Source organism: Pecten maximus, chromosome 10, assembly GCF_902652985.1.
Source record: "Pecten maximus chromosome 10, xPecMax1.1, whole genome shotgun sequence".
Taxonomy (NCBI): Eukaryota; Metazoa; Mollusca; class Bivalvia; order Pectinida; family Pectinidae; genus Pecten; species Pecten maximus.
The window spans coordinates 2,923,710-2,942,814 of NC_047024.1; the positions used below are offsets into that span (position 1 = coordinate 2,923,710).

Genomic DNA, 19,105 nt, shown 5'->3' on the forward strand with positions numbered 1-19,105 from the left:
TAATAGTGTGTATCAGTTAGCCGCTCGGAAAACAGGTGATTTACGGTAATAATAGTGTGTATCACTGTTCTGTATAGAAAACAGGTGATTTACGGTAATAGTGTGTATCACTGTTCTGCCTACGAAACATGTGATTTACGGTAATAATAGTGTGTACCAATTACCTACTCGAAAAACGGGTGATTTACTGTAATAATAGTGTGTATCACTGTTCTATATAGAAAACAGGTGATTTACGGAAATAGTGTGCATAACTGTTCTGCCAAGTAAACAGTTGACTTACGGTAATAGTGTGTATCACTGTTCTGCCTAGAAAACAGATGATTTACGGCAATAGTGTGTATCACTGTTCTGTATAGAAAACATGCGATTTACGATAATAATAGTGTGTGTCACTGTTCTGTCTAGAAAACAGGTGATTTACGATAATAATAGTGTGTAACGCTGTTCTGTCTAGAAAACAGGTGATTTACGGTAATAATAGTGTGCATCAGTTTTGTCTTGAAAACAGGTGATTTACGGTAATAGTGTGTATCACTGTTCTGCCTAGTAAACAGGTGATTTACGGTAATAAATGTGTGTATCACTGTTCTGCCTACAAAACAGGTAATTTACGGTAATAATAGTGTGTTTCATTGTCCTGCCTAGAAAACAGGTGATTTACGGTAATAGTATGTATCACTGTTTTGTTTAGAAAACAGGTGATTTATGGTAATAATAGTGGGTGTCACTGTTTTGTCTAGAAAACAGGTGATTTACGGTAATAATAGTGGGTATCGCTGTTCTGCCAGGAAAACAGGTGATTTACGGTGATATTAGTGTGTCATAGTTTTGATTATATATAATATCGTAGCATTAAATGTTCGTGTTTTGAAAATGCGACCCAGACTAGTTTAAATATTAGGGCTGATTGATATGTTGTGAGCTTGATGTTGAAAGATTTGAATTTTGCCGGACATATCGCATTATTTTCCCACATAATCCCCTTCAGTATCTATACCTTGGTTTGGTTTATTTTGTTTAACGTCCTATTAACAGCCAGGGTCAGGACGTGCCAGGTTTTGGAGGTGGAGGAAAGCCGGTGTACCCGGAGAAAAACCACCGGCCTACGGTCAGTACCTGGCAACTGCCCCACGTAGGTTTCGAACTCGCAACCCAGAGGTGGAGGGCTAGTGATAAAGTGTCTGGACACCTAAGCCACTCGGCCACCGCGGTCCCTATCTTTAGTACAGTATCTATACACTTTTGCCAGCGGTGTTTAAGGGCCTCGTTGCCACTTTTATAGAACTCCTTTTCTTGGCTATTCAGAATCCATGCATGTATGACGTCATCATCGGACTGAAAGTGGGTGCCTGAAAATAGCTGTTTTAAGTTTTGGAAATAGATGAAAATCTGATGGAGCAAGATCAGGTGAATGAGGTGGATGCTCAATCAATTTAAAGCCACAATCGTGAACGGCAGCCATAGCAATGACAGACTTGTGAACAGGAGCATTGTCCTGATAGAATAATACACCTTTAGTGAACTTTCCGCGGCACTTAATTTCAATGTTTTCCCGTAACTGCCTCGGAAGTGAAGCATTGTATGTGCTATTGATTGTTTGTCCCTTTTGGGGATAATCTATCAGCAGAATACCATCTGTATCCCAGATAACCGAGGCTATAACCTTCTCAGCTGATGGAACAGTCTTTGTCTTCTTTGGTGTGGAGAGCAAGGGTGCTTCCATTGTTTTGATTGTTGCTGGCCTCTGGGGTAAAATTATGCACCCATGTTACATCCATAGTGACAAACATCGGAACGAAGTTGGCAGGATCTTCCTCAAAAATGTTAAGATAAACGCGCGATAATGTGCGTCTGGTGTGCTTCTGATCAACTGTCGGAAGTCTCAGCACCCTCTGGCCGAAAGCTTTCTCATTGCAAGATCCTCGGTCAGAATGGAATGTTCTCTTTCCTGTGAAATGCCAAATCTACTGGCTATATATCTTTGTGTGACTCGTCTGTCAGTCATAACAATATCTTGAACTTTATTGACCATTTCTTGGGTTGCAATATTGACTGGCCTTCCAGGACGGGAGTCATCCTCAAGGCTCTGCATGTCGGCCGCGCTTAAATTCCGCCATCCTCCTTCACTATAGCATATGAAGGGTCATCTTTCCCTATTGTTGCTTGCATATCATTATGGATATCCTTAGGTGTAAAACCTTTTTATGCAAGTATTGGATCACTGCTTTTTCACCGATTTTGTCCATTTTGCAAAAGCCGCTTGTCTTGTTTACTTTAGAGAGCTACCTCATCGATATAAACTAACCAAATGAGACCAGTCCTTGGGTACACAGCCCTATATAGTCAGAGAATAGTAGGACTTAAAAAGAACATCCTTGAGTACCTCCTCAAATACGAGGCTCACAACATATCAATCATCCTTCGTATGTTTGTCTTGCCATTTAAATGAGTACATATATTATGGTATATTTAATACTATGTTTGCATTCCGGCTTTAAGTAGATGAAACAAGAGGACTGCTGAACTGTACATATAGTTTATTGGATGATGCCCGAAAACGTGGGTTTGTGTCGTTTATGGGACTTTGTGGCCGTGAACCAGATGGTGGCCGCACAACGTTGTCCTTTAGTGATGGCCTTCACCCCGTGTATATGGTCACTCGGAAAGGCCACCATACGCCCACACTTTGGAACAATAGATACCTGTCGATTAAATAAAACAATAAAATGGTTACTAACATTGTATACAGCTGATTAATAACAAAGTATCAATAAATAATTGTATAAGGGAATTTCGTAACAAAAGTGTAAGATTAATATTAATGTATAAAGATATATTTCAAAGCCATATAAGGTAAACTATCCTCGGATACCAATGAATGCATTACACTACCATACGCTACACTTGATAAGCGATCCGACAGTCCATACAATACCATATCATTTGTTTTCGATACAATCCTGTACGTACATGTATTACCTTTTGGACAGGTACAATAAGTCCTATGTTACCATATGTTACTCATCTACTAGAACTGAATAAAAGGACAATTTGGGTCTGAATTACTAACAACTCATATTTCAAGATCGAGGCTTGGACATCCTAAATCATCAGGGTTACTGACGAGCCTTGAACATATATGCATCTTGAAAGAACGGATCCTTTGACATTTAACATCTATCGTGAAAATCTTGAATTGAGAGTGAATGTCACCATCGTGAGCTAAGGAAACAGATGTTTTCTCGAGTATTAGAAAGGAAATTCAAAATTGGGGGACTGAAAAAACTATCTCATTTCTTAAAAATGAATGCTCACATATCCAGAAACCTAAGGCGTTTTCCAAGTATGGTTGAATGGATAGTTTAGGGTCAATAATGTTAGCTTCGTATTTAAGTCACATTTTATATACAACATCTGTAGTTTAGCGAGTTCTACTCTATATTCTGTCAACTAGATATACAAAAATTAATTCTGACAAAAGTAACGTCAATGTGCACCAATATGATAACTAGACATTTTTAATCACGAAGAAAATAAACATACTGGTATAGACGTTATGGCAAAGACATGCAAAATAATCTTCATATTGATGTAACTAATTATTCCATTGTTATCGTAAGCTTCATTTAATCAACATTCACTTTACCTGTTCGGATTTGTCTGCATTGGCGAAGAAAAATTTTCCACCCTCGAAATTATCATTAAAATAAACCACGACACTGAAAGAAAGGAAACATGTTGATGTAATACGATCATGAAATAAGTTTTATTGAATACAGCGTTTACGGTTTATAAATAAAGTTGAAATAAAAAAGTTAATACATAGCAACGCCTTCTCTCTATAACAAAATACACTGTACAATCATACTTCTTAATTTGGTATGAACGGTGTGTTGTATTATGTTGTGTAGTGTTTAAATGTAAATTATCTCCCCTTTGTCAGTGATCGTCTTGTGTCTATTACCGATTAATACATAAAATTACATGGATAAAAGTATTCTGTAGGTAAAGTTTGGTACACATTAAACCTTTAAATTTGTATTGTCCATATTATACCTATTAATACATAAAATTACACGAATAAAAATATTCTGTAGGTAAAGTTTGGTACACATTAAACCTTTAAACTTATATTGTCCATATTATACCTATTAATGCATAAAATTACACGAATAAAAATATTCTGTAGGTAAAGTTTGGTACACATTGAACCTTTGAACTTGTATTGTCTATATTATACCTATACGTGCGCCAAGGGTATGCAGCAGTTTCCTTAGAACATACTCCTAAGTCTGGGTTAAAGTCACAGCTGTCACCGTGAATAGGGTGGCTGAGGTCCTCACTTGTACGATTCGTCTGCTTACCTTTACAAACAAATACAAAACGTTACTACAATTATAACAGGGGAACAATACAACAATTTTAAACTATAAGTATTGATATAAACTTTGTCTAAAATGAGGTGAATAAGGCCCATTGAAATATTTCTGTAACATTACTGAGAGATACAATTGATATTTTAATACAATTTATAAGTAAATATAAAACTAATGAAAGGTTGTGTCCACGAACTTAGTAGACGGGGTGCTGAAAGGGCCCGGATGAATGATAAAAAGGTGTCGTGACATCATCTAGTAACAGTGTACCAATGAATAAAGGACCACAGGGGCTTCGCACATTCCTATGGCCGAGAATTTAGAAAAAAATAATCCTATAATCTGATCCCTAAATCACCAGGGTCCGGTTTCTGGATCAGTTTTTTCCATTAGATCTAGGGACCGGACCATATGGTTTTTTCTGGGTCTGATCTTTGAGCCGCACCTTGAGCTTATTTTTTTTCAGTATATCTAGGGATCTGACCATGGGGTTATTTTTCTTATTCTGGGTCTTAGGAACGTGTCAAGCCCCTGTGGAGTATATGTACCATCAAGTGCTTTTCTACAAGTAAACTGTGTGTAGTCGTGGTAGACTGTGTCTGTTTCATTGAACCAGCGTTTCACAAGTAGGCGGGCCTTTTCTGCTAATCTCGTGAGGAGGTCAACGTCTTTTTCTTTGAGCTGTTTCTGGAATACTAACTGAAAGCAAAAGAAGCCTAAAGGTGGATCAATATATACAGTTTTATTTGTAAAAATGATTACGTTATACAGGTAACACATTGTTTGATATTTTATTGATTGGGTATTTAACGACCTAAAATCAGAAAATGAAAAAAAGAATAAAATAGTGAAAATAGACGACATTTAAAGAAAACATTTGATTTATGCGATATTCAGTCAAATAGGTAACTCATTGGATAAGTACAATTATATTTCTGTGGTTCGATCCCTAGTGGAGGCATCAAATCATTATCATTTACCATGACCTCTTTAACACAATGCAAACGAAGGTTGTGCATTATTCAAAACTAATAAGAAAAACGGGAGAAGTTTCAACAACGCTTAGTAAGTGGGTACCGATATTCATCTAACGAGTTAAACATGCTTTTCTTTATCCAAAATCCATAATACAATGTATATGTATTATGAACTGTGCTTACAAGGAATCCCCTTTATTCTTTATGAATGTATTTTACTGCACACAATGGATATCAACACAATCATGTGTTAAGTATACCATAAAAGTACAGTATTCAGTATTGAAAAGAAATCAGAAACAGACGTTAAAAACAAATTCTAGATGGTAAAATGACGAAGTTTGTTATAAACTAAACCAAATCTGAAGTTCCGGCAGCAAGTAGTGCATAAAACGGAACGTGGACAGGATAAGAAAGAACGAACGAAATGAGGGATGGATGGATGGACGGATGGCTACAACGCAACCCTATATTCCCCCTCCCCTCCCTCCCAGGTTCCCGGTAGAGAACCAATAACCTAAAGAAACTCCTTACTTTAAATCTATCGGGAAGTATTCCGCAAGTTTGGAAAAGTAATATTGTCAATTTGGACCATTTCGCAGCCCCTTGTTGGTAAGCCTCATTTTCATCTTCAATCTCCCCAACTTTATATCCAAATATTCTGATACCAAACGTAATTGATGTTTTGAATATCATTCTATCTACAGGTGACTGAAAAAAATTCTCCTTCCAATACACAAAGCTCTTAGAAACGTAAACTGGCACCTCTTTCTTCACCTGGATTTTTTGTAAACTTCAATGGGAAAACGTATACAGATTTTGGTCAAAGTAAAAGAACGTTCTTAATAATGAGTCTGCTATAAAAACTATGTATATACCATGGCTTTAAAGGTCCATCTGAAGACAAAGGAGACTGACTTACAGTGGATAAACAGTACTGGTCCGTCTGAAGACATCAGTGTCCAACAATACTTGGTATTTGTACTTTACATGTCCGTCTAAAGACATCAGTGTCCAACAATACTGGGTAGTTTTACTTTATATGTCCGTCTGAAGACATTAGTGTCTAACAATACTGGGTATTTTTACTTTACATGTCCGTCTAAAGATATCAGTGTCTAACAATACTGGGTATTTGTACTTTACATGTCCGTCTAAAGACATCAGTGTCTAACAATACTGGGTATTTTTACTTTATATGTCTGTCTGACGACATTAGTGTCTAACAATACTTGGTATTATTACTTTACATGTCCGTCTAAAGATATCAGTGTCTAACAATACTGGGTATTTTTAATTCACATGTCCGCCTTAAGACCATACTTACATTCCAGCATTCCATTATGTCGATTCCTGTAAACAATTCTTTCCCAACGTTAGGTCGGACAGCTGTTGGATAATGGTCATGATAACCGGCATTTTTTATTCCTTTCTGAAACATTTTCATTCATGAAATGTTTTATTAACACAAAAGATTAAGGACTTTTGTATCTTCCTAACCGAAGATAATTGACATAAAAATGATTTACTGATTTTGAGTTTAAAATCAAATCATACATTAGATATATTATTTTCACAGCTTTGACTCCTCAAGCAGGTACTTTTTCATATTAAACCACATTGACCATCAGCTCTATTAGAAGCTATATTTGTGTGAATTCTAGACATCCATACTCCAGGGGTCAGGTTTTTGTCACTCTCTGTACAACTGAAATACTTTTCTGGCAAAATTAAAACCACACGACTATCTATTTGATTAGTGTCAGTAATAAATCCTGAACACTCGCTTAGCTTATTTCTGTTGAAAACCACAGTGCAGCGACAATCAAGTTCAATGCCAGTTCATTTAACAGTATGGCGACCTTCAGATTTTGTTTTATCCACAGGGTAGCCGTAATTCTTTTACCATAACCTATATTCCAGGAGTTGCAGAGAGCGAAAGTGGACGCTACCCCTCGAGTTTCGAGGATGCTGGGTCTCGCTATATATACTTACCTGTGATATCCGCATGACGTCATCACACTCCTCTTTGGTAGTAACACCGTCCATAACCACGCGTTTATCGTGTTTTAATGCTTCACCCGATATTGTCACATTAAAGCCTACATCACATGTAAAATAAAAGTATTTAGTTCTGTACGAGGTAACGGTATAGTTACGTTATAATGACCTGTATTTAGTTCTGTATGAGGTCACGGTATAGTTACGTTATAATGACATTATTTAGTTCTGTATGAGGTAACGGTATAGTTACGTTATAATGACATTATTTAGTTCTGTATGATGTAAGGGTATAGTTACGTTATAATGACATTATTTAGTTCTGTATGAGGTAAGGGTATAGTTACGTTATAATGACCTGTATTTCATTCTGTATGAGGTAACGGTATAGTTACGTTATAGTGACATTATTTAGTTCTGTATGAGGTAACGGTATAGTTACGTTATAATGACATTATTTAGTTCTATATGAGGTAACGGTATAGTTACGTTATAATGACATGTATTTAGTTCTGTACGAGGTAACGGTATAGTTACGTTATAATGACATGTATTTAGTTCTGTATGAGGTAACGGTATAGTTACATAAGTTATAATGACATCATTTAGTTCTGAATGAGGTAAGGGTATAGTTACGTTATAATGACATTATTTAGTTCTGTATGAGGTAAGGGCATAGTTACGTTATAATGACATGTATTTAGTTCTATATGAGGTAAGGGTATAGTTACGTTATAATGACATTATTTAGTTCTGTATGAGGTAAGGGTATAGTTACGTTATAATGACCTGTATTTAGTTCTGTATGAGATAACGGTATAGTTACGTTATAATGACATGTATTTAGTTCTGTATGAGGTAACGGTATAGTTACGTTATAATGACATTATTTAGTTCGGTATGAGGTAACGGTATAGTTACGTTATAATGACATTATTTAGTTCTGTATGAGGTAACAGTATAGTTACGTTATAATGACATTATTTAGTTCTGTATGAGTTAACGGTATAGTTACGTTATAATGACATTATTTAGTTCTGTATGAGGTAACGGTATAGTTACGTTATAATGACATTATTTAGTTCTGTATGAGGTAACGGTATAGTTACGTTATAATGACATTATTTAGTTCTGTATGAGGTAACGGTATAGTTACATACGTTATAATGACATGTATTTAGTTCTGTATGAGGTAACGGTATAGTTACGTTATAATGACATGTATTTAGTTCTGTATGAGGTAACGGTATAGTTACGTTATAATGACATTATTTAGTTCTGTATGAGGTAACGGTATAGTTACGTTATAATGACATGTATTTAGTTCTGTATGAGGTAACGGTATAGTTACGTTATAATGACATTATTTAGTTCTGTATGAGGTAAGGGTATAGTTACGTTATAATGACATTATTTAGTTCTGTATGAGGTAAGGGTATAGTTACGTTATAATGACAGTATTTAGTTCTGTATGAGGTAAGGGTATAGTTACGTTATAATGACATGTATTTAGTTCTGTATGATGTAAGGGTATAGTTACGTTATAATGACATTATTTAGTTCTGTATGAGGTAACGGTATAGTTACGTCATAATGACATGTATTTAGTTATGTATGAGGTAACGGTATAGTTACGTTATAATGACATGTATTTAGTTCTGTATGTGGTAACGGTATAGTTACGTTATAATGACATTATTTAGTTCTGTATGAGGTAACGGTATAGTTACGTTATAATGACCTGTATTTAGTTCTGTATGATGTAAGGGTATAGTTACGTTATAATGACATTATTTAGTTCTGTATGAGGTAACGGTATAGTTACGTCATAATGACATTATTTAGTTCTGTATGAGGTAACGGTAAAGTTGCATACGTTATAACGACATGAATTCGTAACTGTGATTCTTCTCAATCCTTAAATGTATACCATGTTTTAGTAAATAAATGTTGTCCTCTTATGGCACTTTATAGAAACGGTAGTGGTTAGAATATGACGTTTAAAGAATTAAAACAGCACCATCATCACCATTATTATCAACAACAACAATACAACAACCTTTTTCACATTGATGAATTGACATAATTATCTATAACAATATAAATATGTAAGAAAATACAATGTAAAACCATTACCTCCACACAACTTAACATACGTACGTAATGTCTTGAACAAGTTTTCCAGAATACGAGATGTGTTAAACAATTGAAGATCATACAGCCTTGATAAGTGATCAATTTCGTCTAAAACACTGGGTTCAGGTTTCGTAGAATGTATTTCCTAAAAAGTAATGATATTCGATTACTTAGTACGCAGTCTATCTCATGAGAAAATGAACGAATTAACAATCACTGTTCAGAATAAATACATAAATGTATCATTTCGTTGTTTGAAATCCAACATGATTGAGGATTAAAATGTGCTGGTTTAATGGACTCTTGTATCTCCCAATACAGATTGCGACATGTCTTTCGTTTTCCTGCCCCCTCCTAGGTCTCAAAATATAAAGCCCTCTGACAAGTCCTATCAACATCAAACTTGTGTATGGTATACCTTGATATATTCTGGTTCATCTATATTTACGAATCTATTAGCATCACTAAGTTATTATGGCCGTAGGGTATAGGATCACGTACGTAGACAGATGTAATCCTACCCAATATAAACTAACCTCAGTATACTCCACTCCGTCGCCATCTTTCCTGTGGTATTTAGTTTTACCATGATCACTCTCCAAGAACTCCTCCAGTAAATGTGTAATATGTTTCCTCGTTTCGATATAGCGGACGGCGTCCTGTGTCACACACCAATAGAAAATAATTAACAATCTGTGATTAATGAAAACAGATTAATTTCCGTTACATTTAAGCAATGGTGTCATTTTTTTTAGTTTCATTGGGGTATGAAAGTTAGATTAAATATCGGCAAACGGCTAATGAATCCCAGACCCTTAGTAGCAAATGATATGTCCAAAGCTATGTTTCTCCCGAGATGAGCAAGTGACAACAAAAACCATGATAGGATCTCAAATCCAGCAAACAGTTGGATATCGCCGAGCAAGAACAGAGTGCAAATGTAGTAAAAGCAATACCTTTCTAGGCATGAATTCAGAATCACTCTTCTGAATATTCCCTAAGTAGTTATTTTTCAATCGTATTATAGTTTCGTCGTCTGGCTTGAAGGTAAGGTATGTTTTTGCAGCTTCGATGGCATTGGAGAAGTCATCAGCTAAAGTTGGTAGTAGAAAAATACAGAACTTTTATGACCAATTTCGATTTATATATTTACTGCTTTGCTTAATTCGTTTGATAGTTCTGGTATCATATACATTACAGAAAATTAAGAAGAAAACTACTGATGTTGATTTTCTTAGGTATATTAATGTTGGCAAATTACTGTGTCTTTGGTGATATCTACCACGTGTATTTACCATTGAGTAAGTTTATCAATAATTCTGAGGATAGTTCTATATAAGGATACGAGATATATCATAAACAAGTCCCCAAACCTTCCCCAACAATTGTTAATGAGGCTTACTGAAATAAGAAGCCATAATGTTTTTAGGAAAATAATAATACAAAAAAGCAATTAAGGCTCATAATATTTAAGATCATCAGTAACCGACAAATGACGACTTTGGAATATCTGGTGTCATACTATATTTACCGCATGTGCACACCCATTTTCATCAAAATCGAAAAATATCTACATTTGGGCGAATCAAAAGTCACAATATGACTACCATTTTATTGAGAATATCCTTGTTAATTTGACTTTCGAACATTCTGTTCTTTAACAATATTTTTCATGAAGTTTTATTTCAATGCGGAAAAAACGAGCAAACGTTATGTTTCAAACTGTTTTAGTCAGACGGAAGGCATCATGGATGTTCTCCTCCGAAAACACAAAAAGAAAAAAAGAAAAAACAGACTAAGGTCAATAACTCTCCAACTTCATTCGGCGGACTTTAACACTTTTATCAGCAAGATATCAGCTTCAAATATGATAAGAAAATGATGCTTACTTTGGACGTACGCGGTCTGTAGATATAGGTAGTGGTCTGTGAGGTAGTCTGGGTACGTGTGGCCATACAGCTGACTTAGAGAGGCGTGACAGTCTCGCTGACATTCAAGGACGGCGGATATTCCATCTATATAATGTTAATTAGGCTCTATTATAAAGAAACATATGTTACTTCTACAATTGCTTTCATTGTCATTTTGTTTGTTAAAGACCAAAAAGACGACGTAAAAACATATTTTGACGTACAATATCTAAAGGTAGTTTTAATTGGTAACCTTATTATCATTCAATAAGGTTTTCATGTTCACATTCACGTTTAGACCTTTACATTTTTAGTGATTCCATTAAAGGTAAAAATAACTATAAAATTCTGATTGAATGTTTGATAGATTTTACATCGTTTGTTACACATGTAATGAGGAAATGTGTACAGTACCTACAATGATCTGTGTAAGTCCAGACGAATTACTGGTGTAACCCAGGTCACACTGAACGTGACATTTCTCCTCCTCCTGGTAATACTCCTTCAGTGCCGATTCCATATGTTTGATGACATCGCCCCATTTTCTGTATCGATAGGCCGTTTCTCCCTCCCTTCGGTGTTTCTGATTATATCAATGTTTGGAATAGAAATTGATCCATTACGTCAACCTAACCAACTTTATATCTAAGGGTTTTATATTTATTTGATCCATTACGTCAACCTAACCAACATTATATCTAAGGGTTTTATTTTTATATGATCCATTTCGTCAACATAACCAACTTTATACCTAATGCCCCTGTCACACTTTACCGGATTGGGCCACCGGACGTGAAACGGATAACATTTTTAGATATCCGGTGATGTTCGTCAATATCCGTTTCATGTCCGTTTTATGTTCGGTTCATTCGTTTCATATCAGGTGATGTACGGTGCGACCGGTGGTATCCGTTGGAAAGTTTTGTGCATGCACAAAACTTGAAACGGACAGTAACGGATAAGAATATTCGTTGGCTGTCCTGTGCATGTCCGTTTTGTCCTGTATATATCCTGTCATTGTTCGTTTATATGCGGTAGGTGTACGGGGGGCATGCGTTACCCAGTCCGTTGATGGAACTTGAACGCATACGCCACGCATAAACCGGACCTTCAGCGGACACATAACGAACACATAACGGACACATAACGGACAAACACAGGATGCTTGCAGGATTAACACCGGACACGACGAATAGACAAACGGATTGAAAACGGATAACACGCACAGAACGGATGAATACAGAATACCTACAGGATACCTACAGGGGGAGGAACTGATTACCGACAGAAACTGATTAATTATCGCAGGCATATAAAAAGGTTCTTGGAAGCTTCCAAATTAGATTCACAGACAGTTGTCAGCATGGAATGTCAGACTAAAGTTTCTGTGCAGTTTGGGGCCGCCTTGCTGCAGGCAGAAATGCATATGAACAATGATCAGATGGACCTTCACCAGTACCTTTTCCACAGGAGAAGAAGGCACCGCAGGCAACAGCGAAGACGTTATTGGTCGAGGTCATGGCTGAGCCCGGAGAGACAGTCAGCACTTTTGACAACTGATCGCCGGAGAAATGCATATATCTTGTTTTTTTCTGCACGCGCGCGTTAATGTCCGTTAGTTGTTCGGTTTGTCCGGAATGCATCCTGTACACGTCCTGATTCACCGGTTCATGTTCGTTTGTTGTTCGTTACTCATTCGGAGACACCCGGTTGGTAGTACGGTAGCCGTACGTTACATGTTCGTTATTGGTACGTTTTATCCGTTCCATATTCGGTGCAAGTACGTCGTCAGTTTGGATTTTTCTACCGGACTGACAACTTTGCCACCGTATACCACCGGATAACAAAAATTTCTATCCGTTGTTGTCCGGTACACCAATCCGGTCAAGTTTGACAGGGGCATAAGGGTTTTATATGTATTTGATCCATTTCGTCCACCTAACCAACTTTATATCTAAGGGTTTTATATTTATTTGCATTTTATTTCAGAATCGTGCTTCATTCTCAGAATCGTGCTTCATTGAATGGAAGAGGATTTATTTTCATGAATCTAATTTGAACTGGAACCAAATTGACCGTTGTGTTATGTTTAACACGAAAGCCACATGCAAGTGTTTTAAATAAGTATGTTTTCTCTGACATGCTTCAACATGCCCTCCTTGACTCCCATCTTCGAAATTCCAGGTGTTGATTTCACGTTTGATCTCTACACATCAGAAAGCTAAGGTGAACACCTTTGATTTTGAAGATGCCTAACTCAATGTTTTTGTTCAAAGTAATAAGGGCATGTCGACCTTTGTACATAGTTTGCCTTATTTCTGAAATGAGTATGTCGTATAAGGTACTAACTGTCACAATAGACGTGTACCTATTGTCAGTATACTGACTTATTTCAGAAAGATTTATACGAACACAAAAAACATTATATCAGTATATGGACTGTATAGAAATCTAAAGTCACAAAAACTACAAACAGTTTATTTAATTTGCAACTGTCTTAACCGGTTTCATTACTGTTCCTTTACTTCAGGATGTTCCTTATCCCATGGTTTTCAATAAGAAAGCATACATTTCCACGTTTACAGTATTAAGTACATCATTTATGACTAAGTTACCATATAGGGTCGCTCCTCCAAGTCCATGATGGCGTAGTCTGGAATGTTATGTTCGTATTGATATACTCCTAACGTAGACAGGACGTCATCATACCCAGGGTTCCTCACCAGGAACGTGTACGCCGCTGAGGCTGCATTGTAGACCTGTGTAACCTGTCAATTAAAATAACGACTCGTTACTGAGTACAGATTGTTAACGCATAAACCTTTAAATCAATTACCAAATGATTGTACATTAGTTGTATAATATCCATGTTTTTCCAGAACATCGGGAAATTAATTCCTGGTCGACATCATGATCTCTTTACAGAAACATATTTCCTTGTACGACGTTAAGTCAGACATGTTTGATGCCTGATGATTTGCCCAGTGATTCCGTTGTTACCATGCTAGTTCTCATTTTAAGAATGTTTCTTAACCCGGATATGAACTGATTTGTATCGCGGGTGTCGCCGTAACCTAGATTTGTATGGCGGGTGTCGTCGTGACCTAGATTTGTATAGCGGGTGTCGCCGTGACCTAGATTTGTATAGCGGGTGTCGCCGTGACCTAGATTTGTATGGCAGGTATCGTGGATGAAGCGGAAGATGCTTACTCTTCCGGAGAATATGGTCTTATTCTCTATGTACCTTACAGGAGTCTCCATGCACAATCTTTATTTTTGTTTACAGTTTGTCCTCGTTTTCGAGTTGCAATTATGGTTTCGTTATTATTTTGGTATTGTTTGTTGTTTTTGTCCTCGTTTTAATAATTTTTTAGTAAGAATTGCTGTTTATTTGCTTGTCTGTGTTCTCTGTTGTTTTTTTCTTTGTTACAAATAAAATATGGTACTCACGTGAAACATTTCACTTGGGCGGATGGATAGCATGTTATTGTCGTAAATCATCTACTCTCCACTCAGCCCTTTTTTGGGGTTTTATCAGGTTTTTATCATGTTGATGTTGTTTTCTTTTTCATTTGAATATATCCTACCCATTTACGATGTATTAATGAGTTTCTGTCTTCAATTTGAAAAGGGTGAAAAGTTCGGGTATAAAGATACATGTATACTTACAACAGGGAGGTGTAATTTTGCTTGTGATGATTACATTTATAGATAAATAAATTGTAGATACTTTGTTTTGTTACGGTAGATACATTGTTTGTTACGGTAGATACTTTGTTACGGTAGATACTTTGTTACGGTAGATACATTGTTTTGTTACGGTAGATACATTGTTTTGTTACGGTAGATACATTGTTTTGTTACGGTAGATACATTGTTACGATAGATACATTGTTTTGTTACGGTAGATACATTGTTTTGTTACGGTAGATACATTGTTTTGTTTCGGTAGATACATTGTTACGATAGATACATTGTTTTGTTACGGTAGATACATTGTTTTGTTACGGTAGATACATTGTTACGATAGATACATTGTTTTGTTACGGTAGATACATTGTTTTGTTACGGTAGATACATTGTTTTGTTTCGGTAGATACATTGTTACGATAGATACATTGTTTTGTTACGGTAGATACATTGTTTTGTTACGGTAGATACATTGTTACGATAGATACATTGTTTTGTTACGGTAGATACATTGTTACGGTAGATACATTGTTTTCCCACATGATGGATCATGATCAAGAGACGTTTTGCATATAATATTAACGCATGTTGTGTAAGTATATGGAGAATGGCCACAGGCTGCAGACGCACTTATTACACACCTAACTCTCGGTTGTCTGATAGTGTCGTTCACATATATGATCATTAGAATAACTACATAGTTAGCTTGTCAACAGTAGGATGTGTATGATGGTAAGGGATTAGCCAGGTTTATATCGCCAAACGTTATCACATCGAGGAAGTAAACACTAAAATAAGATGTTCATAGAACTCATATTTTACACGGGGGAATGTTAGAGTCGAAGCTAACCAGGCTTTGAACAACAGTACGAAGGTTATCTGTTTTGGTTATTGACAGATTGACAGCTCAAACGTGTATGTGTGGTATAGCATGGAGTGCTGTACGGGGTTTATGTCTGTGTAACATAAGTTATCAGACGAATTCTCTAAGTTAGGGTTAGGAGAGCAGTTCTGAAACATAAGATAGGAGATCAAGAGGATTTCTTTAACATAAGTAGGGATAATATTTGTAACATGATTAAACATATTAAACCTTGTTTTACCTATATATGTTATACCTATATATATTATACCTATATATGTTATATATTATACCTATATATGTTGTATCTATATATGTTATATCTATATATGTTATACCTGTATATGGTATACCTATATATGTTATACCTATATATGTTATACCTATATATGTCATACCTATATATATTATACCTGTATATGTTATACCTGTATATGTTATACCTGTATATGTTATATCTATATATGTTGTATCTATATATGGTATACCTATATATGTTATATCTATATATGTTATACCTGTATATGGTATACCTATATATGTTATACCTATATATGTTATACCTATATATGTTATATCTATATATGTTATATATTATACCTATATATGGTATACCTATATATGCTATATCTATATATGTTATATCTATATAATTATGTTATACCTATATATGTTATACCTATATATGTTATACCTATATATGTTGTATCTATATATGTTATACCTATATATGTTATACCTATATATGTTATACCTATATATTATACCTATATATGGTATACCTATATATGGTATACCTATATATGCTATATCTATATATGTTATACCTTGTTATACCTATATATGTTGTATCTATATATGTTATACCTATATATAGTATACCTATATAAGTTATACCTATATATGTTATATATTATTCCTATATATGTTATACCTATATATGTTATACCTTGTTATACCTATATATGTTATACCTATATAAGTTATACCTACATATGCTATACCTATATATGTTATACCTATATGTTGTACCTATATATGGTATACCTATATATGTTATATCTATATATATTATACCTATATAAGTTATACCTATATATGTTATATATTATACCTATATATGTTATATATTATACCTATATATGTTGTATCTATATATGTTATATCTATATATGTTATACCTGTATATGGTATACCTATATATGTTATACCTATATATGTTATACCTATATATGTTATATATTATACCTATATATGGTATACCTATATATGTTATATATTATACCTGTATATGGTATACCTATATATGTTATACCTATATATGTTATATCTATATATGTTATATATTATACCTATATATGGTATACCTATATATGTTATACCTGTATATGTTATATCTATATATATTATACCTATATAAGTTATACCTATATATGCTATACCTATATGTTATATATATATATATATATGTTATACCTATATATGCTATATCTATATATGTTATATCTATATATGTTATACCAATATATGTTATACCTATATATGGTATACCTATATATGTTATACCTATATATGTTATACCTATATATGTTATACCTGTATATGTTGTATATATATATGTTATACCTATATATGGTATACCTATATATATTATACCTATATATGTTATACCAATATATGTTGTACCTATATATGTTATACCTATATATGTTATATATTATACCTATATATGTTATATCTATATATGTTATATCTATATGTTATATCTATATATGTTATACCTATATATGGTATACCTATGTATGATCTTAGGTCGCGATGTTCTGCAGAATTTCGCATTAAATTTCGCATCGATATCACAAATCCGAAACGAACTTCCAACTGTATAGTCTATCACACTGTTGTTACCTGCTGGTGTGAGACGGAGCTGTCATTTATTCCAATGCCTTTTACAATTTGTTAACGCGTACGTGAACAATTTGAGTTACCTGTCACACCTGTATTAACGTCAGATAAAGTGTAGGTATTCACGTACGATACAGAGTTAACGTAACATTTGATATATTCTGTGACGAAAACAAATTATATACGTTAGGGGGAGAGAGATAATGTAATTTCTGATCAATATATAAGTTTTATGGTACTGAAGTGTTCTACTGTCCAAGCTGAATGTTTTACAGACAAATGTCTATTATTATAAATACCCTGGTGTGATATCTATATAACCATATTTCCTTATTTGGTATTTATATAATTATCTTTCCTGATTTTGGTATTTATGTATACATTTTAATCATATTACCGTATTTTATTTCATAATCATAGAAGAATATTGCCTTAATTATTTAGTACTTATGTATAATCATGTAATTATTTAGCATTTATATATAATGGTATTACCTTATTTGGTATCTATATATAATCATATTACCTTTTTAGGTATACTGTAAATATAAACATGTGATTTACTAATTACATTACCTTATTTGGTATGATGATATTACATTTGAAGGTATAAATTTATAATGATATTAACTTATTTGGTTCTTATATATAATGATATTACTTTGACGTATGAATATATGATTATATTACCTTATTTAGGCAGTATTGAAGGTAGTAGTATGGTTTCATACGTTCGAATTCTTTAGGAAAATAAGATTTGTGTCTACCGTCCTTTATATTGGTGGTGGTAGCTTGTTGACACGGGACGAAACAGTCTCGTTTTGATAATAGACTCCCTTTTAGGATATAGTCCATCGGGGACTCGCTCCGCACATCTGTATAAAGATGGTCCTGTTTACATTTGACAGCACACTCTAGAAGTGTTTGTTTGTAACGATTATAGACACTGATTGTTGTTCCTATATATTTAACACACGAGCTCCACTTCTCTTTCTTGTAAGCAGTTTTCCCCTTAGAATACACTTTGTAAATATCGGTATCTAATGCTTCACCTGAAACATGTATCACACACAGACACACCAACATCACACAGACACACGTTATTTGTTCGTGTCTATTTCGGCCCGCCATTCTGCCTGTTTTATCGGATGATACTTCTCCAATATGTATATGGTCACATCATGACAGTTTATGATACCGATATACCGTGTGGACTCCCCAGGGCCTTACCACATGTAGTGTGCT

At 34.7% G+C, this 19,105-nt stretch overlaps 1 protein-coding gene across 1 annotated transcript; it reads right to left on the minus strand.

The window, feature by feature from the left end:
• Nucleotides 1-2,523: 2,523 nt before the first annotated feature.
• LOC117336334 (prolyl 3-hydroxylase 2-like) lies at nucleotides 2,524-19,105 on the minus strand. The gene is made up of 13 exons (XM_033896824.1): nucleotides 18,551-19,105; nucleotides 14,019-14,171; nucleotides 11,818-11,986; nucleotides 11,383-11,508; nucleotides 10,450-10,586; nucleotides 10,030-10,152; nucleotides 9,518-9,638; nucleotides 7,352-7,458; nucleotides 6,684-6,788; nucleotides 4,928-5,078; nucleotides 4,244-4,367; nucleotides 3,650-3,722; nucleotides 2,524-2,705 (listed from the first exon to the last, which is right to left on the minus strand). The coding sequence occupies exons 1-13, from the start codon at nucleotides 18,989-18,991 to the stop codon at nucleotides 2,541-2,543; spliced, it is 1,995 nt and encodes a 664-aa protein (XP_033752715.1). The 5' UTR covers nucleotides 18,992-19,105; the 3' UTR covers nucleotides 2,524-2,540.

Bases quoted from the DNA above. Each gene is read 5' to 3' on its own strand.
- LOC117336334 (XM_033896824.1), bottom strand. From the start codon at position 18,991: ATGGCGGGCCGAAATAGACACGAACAAATAACGTGTGTCTGTGTGATG. The intron at 14,172-18,550 runs GTAATATAATCA...TTTAATTGACAG, and splicing joins TTCAATACTGCCTAAATAAG to GTTACACAGGTCTACAATGC. The intron at 7,459-9,517 runs GTACGTATGTTA...CATGTGATGTAG, and splicing joins AAACTTGTTCAAGACATTAC to GCTTTAATGTGACAATATCG.